The sequence below is a fragment of the Filicampus tigris genome, chromosome 20 (genome assembly GCF_054856515.1).
Source record: "Filicampus tigris isolate MCC_2025a chromosome 20, RoL_Ftig_1.0, whole genome shotgun sequence".
NCBI classification, from domain to species: domain Eukaryota; kingdom Metazoa; phylum Chordata; class Actinopteri; order Syngnathiformes; family Syngnathidae; genus Filicampus; species Filicampus tigris.
This window is the reverse complement of record NC_141236.1, coordinates 12,984,046-13,005,458: the sequence shown is the minus strand read 5'-3', so window position 1 is coordinate 13,005,458 and position 21,413 is coordinate 12,984,046. Positions and strand designations below refer to the sequence as shown.

Genomic DNA, 21,413 nt, shown 5'->3' with positions numbered 1-21,413 from the left:
TTTCATGACCTTCCACCAAGGAGTTTTCATCACTTTTCTTTTGGACTTTACTTTTATTATATACTATTTGTGGCGAGGTCATAATGATTTTTGGGTGACTGCTGTGGCCCGGAAGAAGGCGTGAAGGTCAGAAAAATGTGTCTTTGCTTCAGGACCTGTGCGCTGTATTGTTACAGAAGATTGCTCATTATGAAAGCAACAAAATGAAGGCACCTTTTCTCACTGATTCACTGCCAAGTGTTGCACAACATTTTAAAATGCCACTAGTGCCAACACAATTTTGCCTCACAAATGACAATATGCCAAAACTGTCTTATAGTGAGGACAAAGAGTATACTAGCTCATAAACCTTAATGTTGAATAACTGGCTTTAGTAGAACATCTAGCCCATGCAGCACGACATTTTGCATTTGCATTTAGTGAGGAAAAAATACTAGTGGTGCTGGAAGGCTCTAGTGTATGTGCCATGTCTACTAGATGGAGCAAGAAGTGTCACTAGTGCAACACAGAATAGGAAGGTTTAATGGGATAGTAGTAGACAAAGCATTAGTAGTAAGATCTAGCTGATCTACCAGTGTGTTGAATTTTGTGAATAGTACATTGACCTAAAGAGTGACAGCAAGGATATTGAAAAAAATGCTCCAATGGCATTGTGTTTGTTACACAATGTGGCTTTAATCCCATCATTCAGACCGTTTGAAAAACAGATCTGGAGTCAGTTTGTCGCTCACATAATATCCGGTCTGGACTGCCATCGCAACAGTTGTTTCTAACACGGGAACAGAAAGTGTAATCCGACCGCAGGTAAAGCTCTCCAAAATAGGTCAAGACCTTGTTACTCTTTGCAGGCGTAAGAAGAAGAGAAGAGTGAAAGTGTTTTTGCTCCATTGACTTGTCTTTCCCACCGACAGCCAACTTTTCAGTTGTCAAAGAGCGTTTTTGTGCAGCATTGTTGTCCACCTGCTTCTTGGTACGATGCTCCACAACATTTTTGTTTCATAGGGAACAACTCAAGGGTGCCGTTTATTTTCATCCACTCAGAGACATTATTTCGACTCGCAAACTTGCAAAACAACACAAAATTATATGTCTCACTAAAAGTGCGCTCCCACGGATAAGCCTCGGACTGGCCTTGTGAATCTACTACTTTTAAATTATAATAATTGCTGCCAGCCTGCCAACATGTCGCCTTGCAAATAGTCACTTACATAAAAAGGGGGACAGGAATATTGCCCAAAAATCCGGCTGGTCCGCTGTGAGCCAAGGGACTTTTTTGCCACGTTCAGGGTGCAGCTTGTAAACTGTCAAAGTACAAGTCTTCAATGAATAAACTGCTTCAAAATTATAGAACGCTTGCCAAAGTTGTCGGTTTTAGTTGTTTTTAATTCAAAAGTAGTAGATCGTTTTTGAGTCAGTAAATGTGTGGACTTTTAAGTGGAACAAGTTGCAGATGTGACAAAAAAAAAGGTTTTTGTGGTCATTGAACTTTGTTGTTGACAAGCGTATCTCTTTTCTAGAGTTACAGCACCCTCTGTTTGTTGTTTCAATAAAACAAACAAACGTTGGAACAAGTTGCATATGTGACAAAAAAAAAGGGTTTTCGGGGTCATTGAACTTTAATGTTGACAAGCGTTTCTCTTTTCTTGGATTACAGCACCCTCTGCTGCTTGTTTCAATAAAACATACAAACATTTAACAATGTCATGTATTTAAAAACCAATCTAAGTACAAATACACACAACACTTAAAATGACCAGACATTCTATGCTAAATACACAACAATACGTATTGCAAACATGATTTCAAACAGGCAACCAACAGGGCACCGTGTTATTCTCGTCAGGCACCTCGTGAGACTCCTACACCTGAAGCCGCGTCAGGATGTCCATGCTCGCCGAACGTAAGAAAATGTATTTATAGAATGCGCTATTTTCATGGATACTTTACATTTTTCTTTCGTTTAACAGTGTGTCTGTTCGTGGGAAAAGTTGAGATTAATTCAATAATAGTATCTGTCTGTCGACAAAGCCCTGAAAAGTTCCTAAAGCTAACATTAGCACTTAGCATTGCTGTCAGAGTGGGCACGTGTGTTGTCATTGGAAGTCGGCTGTACTAGTTTAAAATTGTTATATAATACCTTCATAATTCTTACTAGGATACAGCGTTATATTATCTTACTAGTTACTCAACTCTGCTTAATTGTTACAGGTTGATATTAAAGACGACGTAAGACGTCAAGACGTCTGTACTTTAAATCAATAAGTCAAAGTACAGACTGAAATGTGGAAAAAAAAATGAAATGCACATGGAAAATATGCGTTTTCACTTTGTTACATACAACACACGTTTTGATTACAGCAAAAACAACACGACTAAACACAAAACATTTGAACCCCCCGTGATAACTTGCGTTGACTTTCACAGAAATAAAGGGATTTAATTCGTATTGAACTGGCGCTGTTTTTCAGCCCGCAGAAAACAAAAGTGGTCGGTGGACCCGCGGAACAGTGCCTGGAGCAATGACGAGTCCAAGTTTGGGCAGAAGATGCTGGAGCGCATGGGCTGGTCCAAGGGCAAGGTGCGTGTCCCGACTAAAGATGACTCGGGGGGTTTAGGGTTAGGGCTCATATAGTGGCACTATGTATTTGAAAAAGTTCATCGGCAACTCTGGCTCTCCTTTCCCACATGTGTGGCCGTTAGAGTAAGTAAGTGAATTGTAATAAGTCATCTATTAAAAACAATCGGGGTCTATTTAGTGGTATGCGAAATAATCCATGAATTGAATACAAATAAAATTTACAACGTTTACATCATGCATGACAAATGTCGGACCAGCAAAATTTAATAAGATGCCCACCTCTGATATTCAAATAAGGTCCACTTAAACCCAAAAACAAAGTGTAAATGGCAGTTTGGGTTGTTATGCTGTATGCCACTCAAAACATTACCGATAAATTGTCTAAAAATGTCTTTGGACACTTGTTGGACCTGCAGTTTGAATCCAATCTGAAATAATTAAATGTGTGTTTATAAATAAATTTACTTTGACTAGACTTGATTCCCCACTGTACGTAGGGCCTCGGCAGAAGTGAGCAAGGCGCCACCGACCATATCAAAGTCAAAGTGAAAAACAACAGCTATGGTCTAGGAGCCAATACCAGCTATGAGGTGAGCTTATTTTGTTGGACTTTTGTTTGTGTTCCTTTCATGAAAACGAATCATCTCTAGTGAGTGCAAGTTGTCTTGCAATGGCCCAGTGTGCATTTCTGAACCAATTCAAATCGCACTCTCCACTTTAGATGATGATGTTCATTTAATGGCCTGTACTTGTGTTTCCAGGACAAGTGGATCGCACACCAGGATGATTTCAATGACCTCCTTGCTCAGCTCAATAACTGTCATGGCCAAAACAACACTGGTAATAAGACACTTTTATTTTGCTTTGCTTTGTGTTGTGAGTCAAAATTTGGCAGACTTCAGATACACCACAGCCCCAGTAAAGAGAGAGAAAAATCTGTTGATTTCTTTACATTCTCATGTTTTTTTTTTTTTTTATGAGAAGAATTGAGATTGAAGCCTACATCTTACCCTTTTGGGACACTAGAGGGTACTGCAGTACAAAATATGGGACTTGTGAGGAACTGTAGTGCATGAAGAACATTAGCTGGGTTTACATGGAGACTTTTTTTGTCGGAAATGAAATCATTCCGAATGAAGCTCGCTGGTCTCCTGTTTACATGTGATGTGATCGGCCGTTTACTTGCACCACCCTGTTAATCAGATCAGCCGTGTGATAGGCGGGCATCGATGTAAACATCACATGATCTATCAAGATGGAGTTCATTCATCTACAGTATTTAGCACAGTATTTGCTATTGTGTTAACACTTTTATTAAAGCAGCATCTTGATAAAAACAAGTTAGGAGGAAACAAGTTCTCGCGTCGCACACAAGCTCTGGTTAGACGCTGCCATTTTAAATTGCGTATACAATGACATCACTACGCATTTACGTCAAGACAGGGCATGCGCGGACCGGGCGCAGCCTGGCCATTACGATTGAACAGTTTACATGACTCTCGTTCAGTTTCGGAATTTGGAATTCGAATGAAATTCCATTCGGATTCGGCCTTTTTATATCGATTGGAGTGTTCATCTGGAGCGTTTTCATTCCGTTTGGTCATTTGGATCCTTTCTAATCGGAATACATGGCTCCATGTAAACCCGGCTACTGTTACGCAGGAAGAGACTAACACTGTTAATTTTGATGCTCCCTCTCCCACTCCCCATGTATGATGACCTGCAGAAACTCAGCCAGAGGAGCAAAAAGGCTTCAGCCTGGAAGAGAAATCCAAGACGTCCAAAAAGCGAGTCCATTACATGAAATTCGCAAAAGGTGCGTGACCTTTTATTGCAGTTTGGACCTAAAGTCCACAATGTATGGAGACGATGTGACTTTCTGTTGTCATAGTGTAAACCTTGAATTGCCTCTCCCACATATTTTAAATGACACCTTTGAAACACATTGGAAACATGTTCAACAGAAAAATCTGCGATATGCTACAACCGAGATAGCAGAAGTGCAATATAGTGAGGTTTTGCTGCATTTCTACTTTTCCCTCTAGTTCTCAGTAATTGGATTTAAAACGGTTTATCTACAATTCCACCATGGACCCAAAAAAACTTTTGGCTGCACTTCACACTGATTCCCTACTCATTTTTTCTTTATTATGAATGTTAAACTTTGATGCCATCCGCTCAGACGCACCCCCTCTCTTGGCTCTCGGCTCAGACGCTCATCAGGACTCCGTCGGCCCGTGCGAGGTCACTCGGCCCGGTCACTGCCAGGGGAGTTTTTTTTTTTTTTTTTTTTTTTTTTTTAACTTTCCTCTTGCATGTCAGGAAGTTTTGCCAGACAAGGCCGACACAGTGATAGGCACAAGGAGGAACTCTGTGTTAAGGATGACTGGAGAGCAAAATGAGTAAGCGCCAGGTCATATTTCATCACAAAGCCACTTACCATTTGCACATAGTTGCGAGATGAAGGGCTGACTGAGGTCCAGATTCAAGGGGAAAATATGTCAGAAACCGCCTCACGTTAATGATGCAAATGACATTTAGCCTGCCATGAGATGCGCTATCTTTTTTTCAGGCTTACAACACACATTCTACTACCTCACCGCAACACATACTCTTTCTACTATGTATACTCTGTTCAACTTTGAGGCGTCAAAGCTTGTCCGACTTCCATCGAGCTGTCGGTTCTCACTCGCATAATCGACGTGACAAGCTGAGGTTCGCTGCCTACTCTTGATGACCACTCAAAAGCTGTGCTTAGCTCAAATCCGAAGTGATGCAATGCTGCCACGTCCGCACGTGGTTTACAAATCTGAATTTCCTACCTCCATGCCTGCCCATTGGGAAAAAAAATTACTTAACATAAATATAAATCAATGTTAATAAGTGGTTGTATTCCAGTTCCGACTTCCAGACTTCATTAAATAATTGATTTCGCATGATTACAATGTAGTTGTCGTAATAGCTGTCGGACCTTCCTCAATAAATCTTCAATTAATCAATAAATAATCACATTATATTGTATTAGGATGAGTTTGTTGCGTAACATCATTTGAAAAGAAATCACTTTATTTTCTATTTTGTGACTGGTCGCATTTTCAAGATTCATTGTCAGACACCTTGAGGGGCACTGTCAACGGGATAACCTCTTCTCAAAGCGGACATCTCACTATACAAGGTCATGATACCGAAGCAAAGTGTTTTTATTTCTGTTGGCAACGGCCGCAATCCTGCGGCCTATTTGACATTTGTGAAAGTCATTCATCAGCGCTGATTTTCGCGGTAGCCGGTAAACATCTGGATGTGGAACATCTCCACGTCATTCGGCAGCCGCTTCCTGCTTCCTGTTTGGGGCATCTGGCGTGTCCATTTATGTGAACGTAGCAGATGACCCCAGCTGATTAAAAGCGGATTGTGTCCGCTGCATGTCGGCTACCTGCGCGAGGGTCCGCTCCGATTTGATGTTATATTTTCTGGATGAAATCATGAACCCCATTATAGGGGACCTCCATCTTTGTCTCCCCCTTAAAATAGTCCCCGTGACAAGTGCCTCTAACAATAGCCTTCTCATGAGTTTTGAACTGTGATGAATGTGCATGTCCACTTTGTGTTGATTTCGTTTCATTGTCTTTGCCCCGGGACACATTTGTACCCCCCCCCCCCCCCAACTTGTCATCATCGTGATGCCCCCCCGGGACTTTTTCGAAGTAATCCATTGGAGGAGACCCTCTTGAGCAGCTGTTTGGGACCATCAAGAAAAAAGGAAGCACCTGACTTGATGGCAGATGTCAAAGCATTTCGTCTTCCGTGGCGAGAACGGAAGGCTCATCATGGGAAATTTAGTTTGCGCGCGTTCACAAGATTCCAGTTTTTGCGGGCGGCATCACACGTGATGGATGTCGCGTTGTCGGGCAACCCGGGAGACGCTCGCTCCCAGTTTGTCCTTCTAACGTGATCAGAAATGTGCAAATGTTTTTTTCTTTTTTTTTTTTTCTTTACCGTCCTCCCTAGTTGACTGACTTGATTTTCGTGTGATTCTTCTGGAGGGTTGCCCTGCCCGCTACAAAAACAAATTACCGCCTTCGTGTGTTTGGTAATTATTTTAATTTGTTAACTGTCTATTTCTGACGTGGACTCTGGATCACCTACGGGAATCCAGAGTTGCATCAATGGCTTGGAAACTCGCCGTGCCCGCTTGCATGCCTTCTTTGAACGGTGGCCGCTCCGCCACCCCACCCCACCCCGGAGCCGTTGCCAAGTTCATGCGCGCTAAAAGATTTGCGGTTGCTAAGCTCGTTACGGGAGGTCGGTGGAGTCAAGTGCGGCTCGCTGTGCCTACTGTGCGTTGCTATGCAGAAGCCGAGCGGTGAAGTCTTAATTACCTCCGCCAGAGAGGTTATGTTTTGCTTGATGTCCACGAGTCAGCGGGATTATGACCAAAAACGACTTAACCTATTTACACGTTAACGTAGGGGGGGACATGTTCACTGCCTTCCTTACAATAAAACCGTCTTACTTTTTTTTTTTTCCTTAAGTTTTAAAGGCATATATGGATGTAAACAAACTTTACAATATGTACATTATTTTGCATGCAATTTGTTTTTGTTTTTTTTTGGTGTGTGTTCTATAAACTTAAATTGTGTCTCAAAAGTGTGTAAATTAAAATGTAGGTGGAAGGAAGAAAATTGTATTGTCTCCATATTGAGGATTTTAGCCAATTGCGATTTGAGGTGTATGAATTGCTACACTAATGGCAAGATCTCTTTGCATTCACCTGATTCGTGAATGACTGATTAGCAAATGTTGACTGGAAATGAGGTGAAAATGCCAAAAGTTATCAGAGAAGCCTCCATTTGTCTCGGCGGCCGCCTTCCACTTTTACTCTGCAGCTTTTTTTTTTTTTTTTTTTCGGTATCGACTTCCTGTTGGCGCTGGCACTCGCTTTCTGCTAGGATTGATGGCATTTGTTTGCGGTGGTTTTGTGTGTGTTTGGTAGTGGGGCGGGGGAGACTCAAATCTCTGCTGCTTAGTGGCAGGCCCGCAGCATAACCCACTTTTAATTGCCACCTCCATCTGTCACCTGTCATGGCCGCGGTGGCCTGGCTTGTATTCTTCCTTGCTGCTGTGTGTATTGTGTAACATTGTGTAATCACCTCTTTAATTTTTATTTTTTTTTTTTTTAAATAACTTTTGTAAGACCGTCGCTGATCTTCAAGTCCGGTCGGACTACCTATCGGAAACCTTGGCAACCGAATGTATTGAATAACACACGCTCCCCCTCAAGCTGGGTCGGGCTCTCGGCCACCTTTTGAACGCACAAAGGAAAAGTGGGCTTTTTATCACGACATAATTTGCACTTTCACCTGCCAGCCAGCCATTTTTGACAGCCTCTTCCTCTCCTAAACCTCCCGACAGGTCACGCTGGACCCGTTTTGACCACCGCGTCCCCCTCCTCCCTCCCAGCCTATTTATTATTTTTACCTCGCTTTCTTGGTTTAGCTTCTCAGGCTCTCGCATGTGCACGCCGACTTCCAAAAGCCAAAGGGTGTGCGGGGAGATAGAGCTGGTAGAGCAATAAATAACCAAATGTTATCAGAGGCGCGCTGAAGGAAGAGGATGCAGCTGTACGAACAGGACCCGGGGCCCGAGACGGGCGAGTGTGTGCGCTCCGCGAGTCTTTGAGGCCCGGGCCCCGAGAGTGGTGGGAGTCTGGAGGCGTGGCCCGAGTTTATTTTTCTTTGCCGTTTTATCCCCCGAGACAGAAGCAAAGCTTGCCTTTCTTCAAGTTTGCAACTACACCCCCCCCCATGCACACTCACTTAAGATGTGTGCATTTTTATAATTCCACATTGGCGACAGACGCGGTTGCCTGACGACGTCCTTCCGCACTTCACATGCTCGTAAATGGGATATGCAGCGCTTAATAGCCACAGGAGATGCATCACTTCAGTTCCGCCCCGCCGCCCAAACTTGCGTTATTAGCTTTGTTTTGCACCAATGTTTTTATAAAATTTGTTTTTAAATCTGTCCTTTTGTTTGTCATTCCCTGCAAAGTTAAAAAGTTATGGCAGGCTTCATTAAGTCCACTTAGGCACGGCAAATGTTTTCTTTCTTAAATATGTTTAAAAAAAAAACGTATTGTGTTCTTTCAGGGAAGGACCTCTCCTCTCGAAGTGCAACGGACCTCAGTTGTGTATTTGGAAAGAGAGCAAAATCTGCCACAGATCCAGAGCAGGTATGTCACGCAAGTCATTTTAATTGAGAGCACTTCAATTAAAAATGAAAGCCTTCATTTAAGTCCCGCCACTCACAGAACGGTTCCGCCGAACCCAAATAAACTGTCGTTCGGCATCTAGTTTTTATGAGCGGCCGCCATTTCTGGGTTGCCGTGGTGGCACGGAGCCAGACAAATATAAATACAGTATTATGTACGTATATTGTTTTACAACAAAACTTAACTATCATAATTTGACATGGTTGAGATGATGAAGCGTGCGGTCTCAGACGCCCAAATGCGCAATTTACTTTTGCACCTCTCTTTGAGGCCACCTTCTTCTTCCTTTAAAGAGCACACCATGTTATTGTGGTTCAGTTCAAGTAATCGAGTACGGTAGAGTATCCAATCCGATAGAGGGTGGAAGTTTCCCAATGTAGCACATCGATAGATGTGCAGGACCTTTCACTGGTCAAATCTATTAAGTAATATGAGTTAATTTTCAGGATTTACATTGGCGTGGTTCATATGACATTCCTTTATTTATTTTTGCTTGCTTGAAGTTGGAAAAAAAAAAAAAAACTTGAAAAAAAAAATCGACAAAGCTACGACTCTCAACTCGTCAAACTGATACATTGGTGCACTTTTAAGCCAAAGAATGACTGTACATGAAACGTGACCTTCCTCATCTGGTCTCTGATCTTTGTCAACACAAAATGGCGTCCCTTCGACCACCTGGCCAGAACTGAGCTGAAGTGCAGTGGTGGCGGGTGGCAGTAATTACCGGTGATGACCAGTGGCGCCGAGTTTGCTGCGCTAAGTGTTTCCCCTCATGAGCCGGCCCGTGGCCCGGGATTAGCCTGGTCACAGCGTGCGGCTTTTAACGTCGCCAGCAGCGGGCCGCTGATGGGTGGCCACAGCGCCCTAAATCCACTTAAAGGATTTGCACTCCGAACCGTCAACACCCCACCTGGCCGTCCATCCTCTGCCATCACACTCGTGTCTATGAGGCCTCTCCTCAGGTGCGACGTTATTAAAGTCTGATGAAAATGGTCTAGTTCTGCAAAAAAAATAAAATAAATAAATGCTTGCGCAAAACAGTTTCTTATGACTGCTCTGGGCAGTTTTTAAAGTTTATACACCCCTTCTAAGACGGCTCTTTTTGCGCACGAACCGAAAATAATACATTTTCTTTATGTGAACCAGTGAGTCACCATTTACAGAGCATTTTAAGGACGATACAATGCACTAAACAGAATACAAAAAAAATAAGCTTATATGTCCTTATACATCTTTTATATTGTTGCACATTTTAGGTTAAAATAAGCACTGATACACGACCTTAAAGCTGTCCCTTAAATCACTTGACTCTATGAAATACAGTACGTTTCACTTTTGGACTTGAATTACGGTCCTCAAATTACTTTTTCAATGCGATTCTTATTTATTGACATGGACCGTCCTCCGTATGGCATATATTGATAGAAATATGCATACCTTTGTCATCTCAATTTCCAGATTATTCATTGTCATGTTGGTCACAGAAATAAAGGAAAATGTAGCAGGAAAAAAACTTTTAAGTAAATTAGCAAAAGGGTGAAAAGATTTAACCTACACCAAAATGTAATGCACTCTGCCTTGCACCCCTTCACAAATTTTCATGATATTTAATGAGCACTAATGATTTAAAAAAATTCTAATAATTCAATAAGTTATTTAGCTGCATGAGAAGCCATGACGGGAACATGACGGCTTCCTGGAATGTCGAAGGATCCACAGGCACCATAGCACATGTTTTTTCGCTGGCTTTATTTGTTATCTCCAACATTTGTCTTGAAGAAATTGGCATCAGTAAATCCCAAAATGTGTTTTTTGCAGGAGGGGGAAAAAAAAAAAAAAACCTCGCAGGTGTCGAGCCGGCGCATCACAATGGCCGCTGCTCCCCGGCTGATTACCATTGGAAACACACGACGGCGTTCGCTCCCTAATCGCTTGGTTATGGCTTGTTATTTTTCAGCCAGGGGGGGATGCCATTGACCGTATCGAAAAAAAATTCAACACAATTACAATGGCGTCCCGCGAGGCCTTGTGTCTGAGCCTGGCAGTGTCTGAGCTACACGGGTGATGCACGACCCGCTCGTGTATTCACCAAATTGAAAATACTTTTCCTATCGCCGTCCGAGAGCTTTATCGCGCGACTGCATCCAGACGAGGTGAGGCCAGGAGACGCGGCCGAATCTAGGTCGGCTTCTCGGGGTCCCCCCACCCCACCAAGCCATCCACCCGCGGACGCCCCCCTCATGAATCTTCAAGCGCTTCACCCCTCCGCCCACTGCTGTCCCGCTCCAGCCTCCTGTCCACTCGCCCACTGCTGGGCGCTTTTCCTTCCTCTGCAGTGATGTGCTTCCTGCTCGCCTCTTATCGCAGCTCGCAACGCTCCCCCCGAAATACACGCACACACAAACACGCACGCACGCCTCTGTTCATCAAAGGAAAGACGGACTGGAGTAGCCACAACATTAGGTACACCTGAGATCCTGCAAAAATTTGCCTTTATAACAACGCCAATGCTCCGGTTTGATGACAGTGAACCGGGGGATGCGTACCAGACTCATGCACGATTGGAGAAAATCGGCGATCTAGAGAGACCATATAAAATAATGTAAAAAAAAAACAAAAAAACAACAAATTTGAAAGAAGTAACATTTATAGGATAGAAAACAATACAAAATGGATGGCTGTACTTTGGACACCCCTAATTTAAACTATGATTTTTTTTGACCCTTCTCGCTAAAAGAATCAAAATCAAGAACCGTTTGGAACCGGAATCGAAATTGTTCAAATTGAAACGATGCCCAACCCAAAGTGTAGGTACTCACCTGTACAGTAAAGAGACATCCATAACTTTCAATGGTGATGACGACTATGAATTACCAGTAAAGAACCCAAACTTGCTAAAATGTTATTCCAACCATGAAGTCCTCATCACCCGTATTTACACTCGTTATGGCCGGTATATGTCTGCACCCTCATTAGTAAGAATGAAATCCGTGATATGTGGATGTCTTCCACTTTCCTTCATGTTGCAAATGTCTGACATCATTTCCAGTCCCTGACCGGTCGGGCTGATGGTGAAGCATCTGTCCATCTGCGCCACTTTGCTATCCATCACCCGTCCCACGCACTCACACCTCCCCCTTTTGTTCCCCCTCAACACAATTACTCACCGCGTGACAAACGACAGGCCGGCGAGGTTTCAAAAACGAGGCGGCCACTTTTTAAATGAAGGCGCTCTGGCAGTCGACCCTCCCCAACCCCCCCCTGTGCTTATCGGCGGGCGAGCAGCGCCCCTGGCCGTCCCGTATCCCTCCGCCGGCCCACCTCGACCTCCTCGGGGGGTTTCGTTAGAGGAGCCGCTCGGAGGCTTGCGGCCCGGCTTGATTTATCTCCCCGGCACCTCTTGCCCGGTCCGCTCAGGCCGGCGGAAAAAGCCGACGAGGCTCCGGCGGGCCCCCGGCTGGAAAGCCCGGCATTAGCTGAAATAAACCACTCTGCCGCCCAGTGAAAAATGTCCTCTGATTGGCTAATTAATCAGTCAAAGGGGAGCATGGCGGCTGCTGACTTGAGGGACCCAAGCGGGCGAGCGCAGGGGGCCTGCTGATAAATAGACTCCCCGCCGATTCATACATCAGCAAAAGTTAGTCATTTTTTAAAAGCGCCAGCTCAGTTGAAAGGTGGAAACAAGCCACGGTTTTATTTGCCCAACTACACGTTCTTATCTATCTGTGATGACACATTTCTCATACATGCTCAAATCTGGCCGATAATAAGACTTTTTCCTCAAATATTTCTCATGAGATTCTAATTCTTTGTTCGCACTTCGTTTGTATTTAATTGTCATGTTAAGGAAAAGGGCGTCATTTTTAGTTGACTACAGTTTCATTTCCTCTGGTTTGAAAAATAACTTGATTTGTGCTCTAAAATGCCACGAACACGTTCCTGACTTTTAACTAATCGACCGACTGATACCAAAGTATACCAAAATTGTATTAAGTAACCTGATTGTTGCTAAGACCTGTTCCTGAGTTGTGCCACACTTTTCAAGTGGTTCAAAGATGATTTGGCACAGGCCTTGTTTGGACTCGTTCGAGTCAGACGGTCGGCGCAGCGCCCAGCCCTCTCGGGGTCAGCGTGACCCCCCCCCCTCCCTCCCCTACCCGACGGCCTCTCCCACTCCCACGCCTGCTGGGTCACAAAGGACTGAGAGCTAAGCCCCGTCGGGGGGCACCTGTTGCGAGGGTCCGCCACCCACGTGTCAGCGTCGGTTAGCTTTCGGGGTCTTCCACCGGCAATGACTTATTTGGGAACTTCGGGCCATGAAAATGTTGTCGTCATATGTTTAAGCTCAAGTTACGATAGTTAGTCACTTTGGCCTCATTCAAGTGAGCTTTTGTGTGTTGAATGTTTTATTTTTGTAGTGGAAGAAAACATTTGACAAGCCACAAAAGAATGAGGTCATCTACGCATTTTTTTTTTTTTTGTATCAAAAGCATACCAACAAAATTGTTTTGACTACCAAGACAAAAACTCTCAGAATTTGCAAGTAAATTGTTTTTATTGGACAGCAAAGATGTGGTTCAATAATTAACTATTACAAAAAAAAATTTTTGTTAAATGGCACGTTTGTTCTTTGGGATTTGAGACAAAACTCTTCAAATTTTCAGTCATGTTTTTATTGGAATGGATTTACATCAATTGAATGACTAATGACAGAAATTTGTCAATTGTAAAGAATGTGTCAACCATCGTGGCTGCCCAATGCAGAGCAACATTTTGTATCTTTTTTTTTTTTTTTTTTTTTTTTCAATTCAAAAGACCTCCAAAAACTAAAACATTAAAAAAAATTTTTTTAAAGTATCTTTATTTCTTTTGTGGCTTTGTGTTGCAAGCCAAAAGCTGCGTTATGACTGAGGTGAATCACTTGAAGTGAGGAGAACACTAAAATGTTGCTGTTTTTACATGACAACGTGTACATATATATGTGGCAGAATGTCATCGCCCCTCCCGTGTTGAAGTTTTGCGTGGTTAAAGGCATCAGCACCATGGCAGTCACTCGATCCAGCGCTCTCGACGAGTGCGTCATGCTTTAAGTGAACCACTCTTAATTCACGCTCAGATAACATCTAATTGAAGGCTTAACCTTTTGTCCGGCGCACCCCCCCCCCAATCACCCGTCGCGCCGCAACATATCAACACGACGCTCCCCGCCGCCGGTCGTACATGAGCCGCACGTTTAGCGCCTACTTTCCTGCCAGCGCCCTCGGCAGGCCGCGCCAGCTCGCTGACACTTACAGATTAGTGCTAGTGGGGGAAAGAAGAAGGAAAAAAAAAAAAAACCCAGCAAGGTTTCTGTGTCTTAGTTAAGCTGGGGCCAGGCTAATTAGTGTCTACTGAAGCTAACTGGCCAAAGATTCCCAGACCCCCGCTTTAATCACCGACTTGAATAAATCACGGCCGAGCGTCGCGGTCTCCGCGCCGTCCCACCGCGGGCTGGGGTGGGCGTTTTTCGCCAAGCGTTTGCGACGGCGCGCGCAAATGAGGTGGACGCGCCGCATGCATAATGCCGTCTTCATTTGTTTAGCTTATGATAAACACTCCGTTATCCGAAAGCCATTTGTTTTGTTGGAAAACACACTCGCGCTTTGCGGAATCCTTCCATGTACTTTGTGTAAATAATGTCCAAAGTGACGGGAACGTTACAGTGAAGATATTGATGGCGATGCGGTGAAAGGTTATCTTATTTACCGGGGAGTAAAGCATCCGACTGCTTTTTTTTTTTTTTTTTTTTTTGTCCCTCCTGTCCGCCCACATCAAGCCCGTGAAGGATGGGGCTGCTGGACCCTGGCGCTCATCAGGGAGAGACAGCTGGCTAATCAGGGCCTGATCCATAGACCTCGAGTATCGCCAAATTTATTATTGTGGCAGGACAATGAGGGCACCTCGGCGCAATTACCGACCCGAGCAATATTGGCTGCGAATTATCGAAAAAGGGAAAAACAGGAAGTATTGCAAAAAAGCATTTTTGTTCCCTCCGCTCCAGCAAATAAATGGGCAACCGCGACTTCATCAGGTCTTAATTGACACCAGGAAGACGAGTCAGGACATGTAGCCGGTGAGTGAGTGGTTACCGCGTCCGACTCGCAGTTCTCAAGTTCTGGGTTTGAATCGTGGCCCTGGCCTTCCTGTGTACAGTTAGAAGTGTGGGATGCTCAAGATATTTAAAAACAAACAAGAAAAAAAAAAAAAGCACGGGGGAAATTGCTCAAACAGGTTGAATACAAACAAAAATAGTTGCTATGTGCGTAGTTGCGATGTGTTTGACAACGCGGCAATTGGGAGGCGTTCGGCGCATTCGTGCGTTCCACTCGTCACAAACATACGGCAAATGTGTTCCCCCGTTGGCAGTAAACGGCCGGGCTCCAGTTGACGAATATAAATGTCGGAGGCAGTGAATGAGTTTGCAATAGTTACATATTGTCCTTTTAAGACGTTTCCACCGTGCGCATGTTGTCGGGCAAGGTTTGACGTGACGGGTGCTAAACGCTATCCAGCGGCAGCCAAACCGTCCCTCAGCTGGCCCGCTCCCCGCCTCCTTGAATGCTCTTGGCACGCACGCCGACTGGCGTACCCTCGGCTTCATTAGCTGCGAGAGATAAAACTGGATGTTCTTGTCGGAGGCGGCCTGTTGAATGCCTTCCCGCCCGCTCTCCTTTTCTCATGGACCCTCCGCGGGCCCTCCATGTGTTCCCTGCCTCGGCCCCGCCCGCCCGCCCGCCCGCCCGCCGCCCCCACCTGGGGAGAGCGCGGCGCAGGAAGGGCCGATAGCGAGCCAGGGCGCTCCTCTGCCGAAGGAGCCTTATCTCAGGGCTGCACGCGGTGCGCTGAACGCATCCTTTTCCTGGGGTTCAGGGCCGGGAAGGAGGAGGAGGAAGATGGTGGTTTGACTCGGGCGCTTTCTCGAACCTTTCCAATCCTCACCCAAAAATGTGACTAATCTGGGAATGCTTTTGCTCAATTGAACTGCTGGAGTGTACATTTCAGACGCACCTGCTGGAGGTGAAAATCAGCAAGCTTTATTAAAAAAAAAAAAACATTTGTGTCCCGACACTTTTTAAAAGTTGTCAAAACACACGCGACTGTATTCAAACACACTTTTGAAAGTATGCCTTGGCGCCTGTTGTCACCACCCTCTGACAGTTCTCCAAATCATAGGCAAGGTGTGCTTGCTTCAAACTATTGTCTAAAAAAAAAAAAAAAAAAAAAAAAGTGCCATCTTAAAGCTTACACACAATGCAGCTGGGTTCAAGGTAATTAGCACAGATCTTACGGTATTATAAACAGTACGGTACTCACATTTCCAATTTTTTTTTATTTTTTTTTTTGTCTTTGTTTTTTTATTTTGTTGCTAGCAAAAGTCTTGACTGCTTATTACAGGTCACAGGAAACCAGTAGACCTGCTCAAAGGAGGAAACAAGATCCTCCAACCGTGACATGCCAACATGTTTCCTAGTAACTTGTTGCCATCAACACTCTGTCAGGCTGCCAATAGTGCTGACTGCAAATGTTGGTGGAGGTCCAATGCCCGGCGCAGCTCTTCCCCCGTGCGTCTTTTTAATGGAGCTCCCTAGGCAGCCGGCGAGGACCACATACCAAGTTTGGAGCCACTTTTCACCTGATGGAGATGTTTCTCAGCCACTCGCCTCTCCTTTGTGCTGCCTCGTTCGCCCTCGCGGCTTCCATCCCTATCCTCCCCTCCCCTCCACTGCCCTCCCGCCTGCCCGCCCTCTCTGGAGAGCGAGTCATTTCACAGGCACTTGTAAAGTGGCCCCCAGCCATCTTTCCCCCAAATCCCCGTTAACACGTCGTTTGGCGCTGTCAGCTCGCTCCAAAGCCCCGTCGCCGCGGCCATTGTGCGAGTATAGATTTTTCTCTCAAGTTGTGAAAGTTTTGTTTAATGGCTGAAGAAGTCCGAAGGTTTTCTCTGGTCAGCCTGAAAACTTTGCTGTTCACCTCGAGGAACTCTGTAACCTCAATCATCATTGCCATGAAATGTTTGATTTGATTGGATTTTTTTTTTTCAGTTGAATCCCTCAATTGTTCTATCTTTTTTATTTTTTATTTTTTTTTGCGCCGCCTTGATCAATATATCCGAACATCAAACAATGGTTCGTCCCTTATGGAAATGTATTGGCCACCATGTGCTTTTAGTGTGTTTTAGATTTATAGCTTGGAGGCTTTCGTCCAAGTCCCTTGTGGCCATTTGAATACAACTGATGCTTTTTTTTTTTTTTTTCCTTTCATGGCCAACTCGCTATACATTCATTGGTTCAAGCTCTTAAAAAATACCAAATTAGCTTTTTATTTTTGAACGGATTTTGCAACGTTTGATTACAATACGTACTGTAGCGTTTGTGTCGGACATGTGCCATTAAGGGGCGTGGCCTAGCAAGTGAAACCAGGAGCTGTGGTCGCAGTTGCTCATTTGTTCTCATTTTGTAGTTATTCTTGACTACTGGAAGTGATTCAAGGACTGTGGCACTCATGTGCAAGCGCATTACAGTGCCTTAATTTTGACTTTTTAAAAAAAAAAATTTTTTTAATTCATTTCACTTGGCTGGCGCCGTGTCTTTTCGTTAACCATTGATTCCAAACTGCTTCAGTTGATGTATGTGGCGCAGCTGTGTGCTGCCTGCCATATTTCTCTAAATTGCGACATGATTGTTTTGATATTAAAAGGACACGGCAACGGTTCTGTTACGTCTCAGATGCGCCTACCTATTGTGTGGCCCCTTTCAGTCTCCCAGGCCCCCGCTTTGAATGTGCGTGCATATTGTGCGAGCAGCCCATCCGTTAGCTTGTCCGTCCTAATCAGCGTTGAGAGTCAAAGTGGTCTAATGGCAGTGTAAAGAAGGAGAAAAGCTTAAAGGCCAAACAGCAGGGTGACTGGACACGACGTGATGTTTTTCAATTTATCTCTAAAAGGCCGCCCGAGGTAAGTGGCCTCGGCGGCCGCATTGTTTGGCGCGATCCTCAGGAGGAAGTCGCGTATTCTTCTGCGCAAATCATTATGCATTGAGTAGGCTATTAGGAAAATGGAGACAAATGGGTCACGAGCGCCAGGTGACAAATCGACCTGCCCGGTTATGAAGTCGGCCAGGTTTAATGTACACCGTCATAGCCCCAAGCGCTTGAGTTAAGGCGCTGAGACCATTTTGCGGTTGTGCTCTAGCCCCAATACACTAACTGTCATCAAGGACAATATTATCAGGCCAATTGTCAACCATCCTTGAATATTGCACTCAGTCAAAACGTCTTCAGTTATTTTAGGTATGTCTGTTACAGTCAAAAACACTTTTAGAGAAGCACTTTGCAGGACAGCAGCTTTTACATATGCTCCTGTAATCTCTACAAAATGCTGTACGGTCATTTTGGACTTGGTTGCCTTCCTCCATTATATTGTGGAAAATAAGTCAAAAATACATTTGTTGAACTGTCACCATGCAGGACATCAAACTGTCTTGTGAGCAAGTTTTGCTTCTTCTCAAACGAGTAGTGCAGGTTCAGATGCAAGGCAAGGCAGCTTTGTTCATACAGCGCATTTCATCATAAGATAGCTCATTAAAAATACAACATTCAAAGGCATTTTTAAAAAAATTTGTTTGGCCCTAATGTTCCCCAAGAGCAAAGTAATGCAAAATTCAAAATATGTTTCATGGTCAAAGTGGGCCTACAGAAAACTATTTAACTATAAATTGTAATATTTTTAACTAAAGGTAACCAGTGTAAACATCGTCGTTGCACAATCGGTGATTTGTCGCCGTTCGGCACTTTTGATTTGTTTCCAAGACGCAAACATTTTGCCAGGATCACCCGTCTTACCTGTAAAACTGCAAAAGCAGCCCACACACGCTGTTTGAACATTCAGCATTCGAGAGCTGACACAATGGTTTGAGTTTTCATAGTTTGACGTTGTTTTTTTTTTTTTTTTTTTTTGCGTTGTTGTTGTTTTTTTGTTTTTTTTCAAAGTACATTTACAGGTACTTTGATATTTGGAGATTTAACGTTATCATCCAGCCCAATGTGTCTGTCTTGTGACAGATAGGACCAGTGCGCTTTAACATGATCCTTGAACACATATCAATCCATTATGTACTTCACAAGTTGACCGGCCTAATTTTATCTTCTTCAGGAGAGCAGCAGCAGCAGTAGCGGCGATTCTCACAGCAACAACGGCAAGTGTCCAAACACCCCGGCCTCCGCCGCCGCCGCCTCCTCCTCTCACGAACTTGACGCGGAGTCCATCACCAAGACGGTGACCAGCACCCTCACCATGCAGGAGTACTTTGCAAAGAGGATGGCCCAGCTGAAAATGGGCCGCGGTCAGGCCACTGCCACCGCGGATGAGTCGGAAGAGCCCAAAAAGAAGAAGAAGAAGAAGAACAGGAAGGCTTGTGAGGAGATGGAAACGCTGAACGGTTTGGAGGAAGCTAGTGAGCCCTCAAAAAAGAAGAAAAGAGAAAATGAGGACACTGTGAATGAAAACTCAACTGAGGAGGACTGTGAGGCGCAAAAACCTTCCAAAAAGAAAAAGAAGAAGGCAAAGAAGCACAAAATGGAGATGCAGAGTGAAACGACGGCAGTTGAACGTGAGACGACGTCGGTCGAGGAACAGGAGGAGACGGCTGTAGTGCAGAAGAAATCCAAAAAGCACAAAAAGAAGCAGCGAGATTTGTGAGGAATTTAGGAATCAAAATCTCCAATCTGTGAAATCAACCAGAGCCATAAAAAATGGGAACTTTTTTTTTTTTTTAAAGAACTGAATCACATTTTTACACATTTTGTTGGCTGTGATGACGAGCAGACTGGTTAAGCCACTTCAGAAGCATTATCACGGGGCGTGGCTTCAACCACTCGTAGTGTCATCATATTAGCCAAACCCAACTGATTACATTAATTGAAATAATGAAGCACTCAAACAACTTTTAATCCACCCGCATAACCACTTTTTAATCGTCATTTATTTTAGCACCCACTTAATTCACGTCACGCAATTGTGACCACTATGAACTGATTGGATGATTGACTAATTTTGTCATGCGACCGCAAACATCCCAGCTGACTTTTGACTAGTCGCCAGCCGACTTCAAGCAACAACAAACAATTCAAAAATAGTGTTTCCTTGAGAAACAAGTGACCCAACGTGAACATTTTCTGAGCAGTCATTTGGCGGACTTTATTTATTTTTGCTTTCACGTGCTAGCGCAAATTTGAGATGGGAGCGCTGAATGGTGCACCTCTAAACGATCTCATTAAAAAACGTTTTTTTTTTAGTTTTTTTTTTCGGACCATGAGTTAATGGCGTTTCCATTCATTTCCGTGACGAAAGATGATTTGCACTTCAAGTGATTTGAGTTCCGAGCGTGGTCAAGGAAAAACTGGTATTTCACGGCACCACTGTACTGTAAATCCAAGTTGTGGTTGATGCCGGCTGTTGTCGCCCAGGTTCCCTCCGTTGACAGACGCCCACCACTTGTGTCAGTCACGAGCGCATGCATCGTGATCGACCAACTTTGCAGTAACGAGGAAATCCTTTCTCGTGTACACACGACTGACGTGTTTATCGGTCGGGATGAGTCAAACGAGGAAAGAGGAAAGGTTCATTCCAAAAAGAACGCCACTCGTTAATCGTTTACGGTATCAAGGAAATGCCTTAGAAGTTTTTTTTCCTTTATGCTTTATCTTGAGATGCTAACCACCATGAACAGACTTGGTGCAGTCAGGTTTTATATGTGCAAAAAAAACACATAAAAAAACATGCTGCACCCAGATCCGGTTGATGGGACGAGCCACTGGAATCCGAATATTTTGTATTTTGACATGCGTTTCTCATGAAATAAACAAAAAAATCATCATATCCAGCTCAACCACCTGAATTTCTCGTGACATATCCACAATTAGAAGGCTTCGTTTTTTGGGCCCTGTTTCTTCATTGAGAAAACTCAAATTTAGGGCTCATGGTTTTGTCCAATTATTGTTTTTGTTTTTTTTAACCTTTTCAAGAAATTTTGGGTTTGTGCTAATTTCTTATGGGAAAAATTCAAATATAGGGCTCAAGTTTTGCCTCGTGTTTGTCAACATTTTCTACAAGTTTCCCATGAAGAAACAAAAAGGCTCAGCGTCCACTCTTTCTACAAATTGCCCGTTAGAAAATTAATAGATAAGCCTTAAATATAGTCACATTTTCAACCAATTTCTCATGACAAAATAAAGTCAACCATATGGGTCCTTTTCTCTTTGTTTCTGATGACAAAGCAAAAGTGTCAGGCCCAAATTTGGCCAATTTTCTGCTTTCTCCCAACTACAAAAACTCATCAATTTTTTGACAATTTTGTCACGATAAGACAAAAAAACAGGGTTGATGTTTCAGTCTCACTTCAACGTTTCTCATGGGGAAAAAATAAAATGCCGTCATTTCGTCCTGATTTTTCCTGATAAAAATCCAGGCCTAGACTTTTCGTCTCATTTTCTGCCAATTTCCCGAGACCCAAAAGCATTCCGTGTAGG

General features: G+C 44.0%; 1 protein-coding gene across 1 annotated transcript; it reads left to right on the top strand.

Annotated features, from left to right (window-relative positions):
• The first annotated feature begins 1,811 nt into the window (after positions 1–1,811).
• pinx1 (PIN2 (TERF1) interacting telomerase inhibitor 1) lies at positions 1,812–20,763 on the top strand. The gene is made up of 7 exons (XM_086018641.1): positions 1,812–1,900; positions 2,469–2,578; positions 3,076–3,168; positions 3,340–3,418; positions 4,305–4,394; positions 8,728–8,810; positions 19,039–20,763. The coding sequence occupies exons 1-7, from the start codon at positions 1,882–1,884 to the stop codon at positions 19,582–19,584; spliced, it is 1,020 nt and encodes a 339-aa protein (XP_085874767.1). The 5' UTR covers positions 1,812–1,881; the 3' UTR covers positions 19,585–20,763.
• The last annotated feature ends 650 nt before the right edge of the window (positions 20,764–21,413 follow it).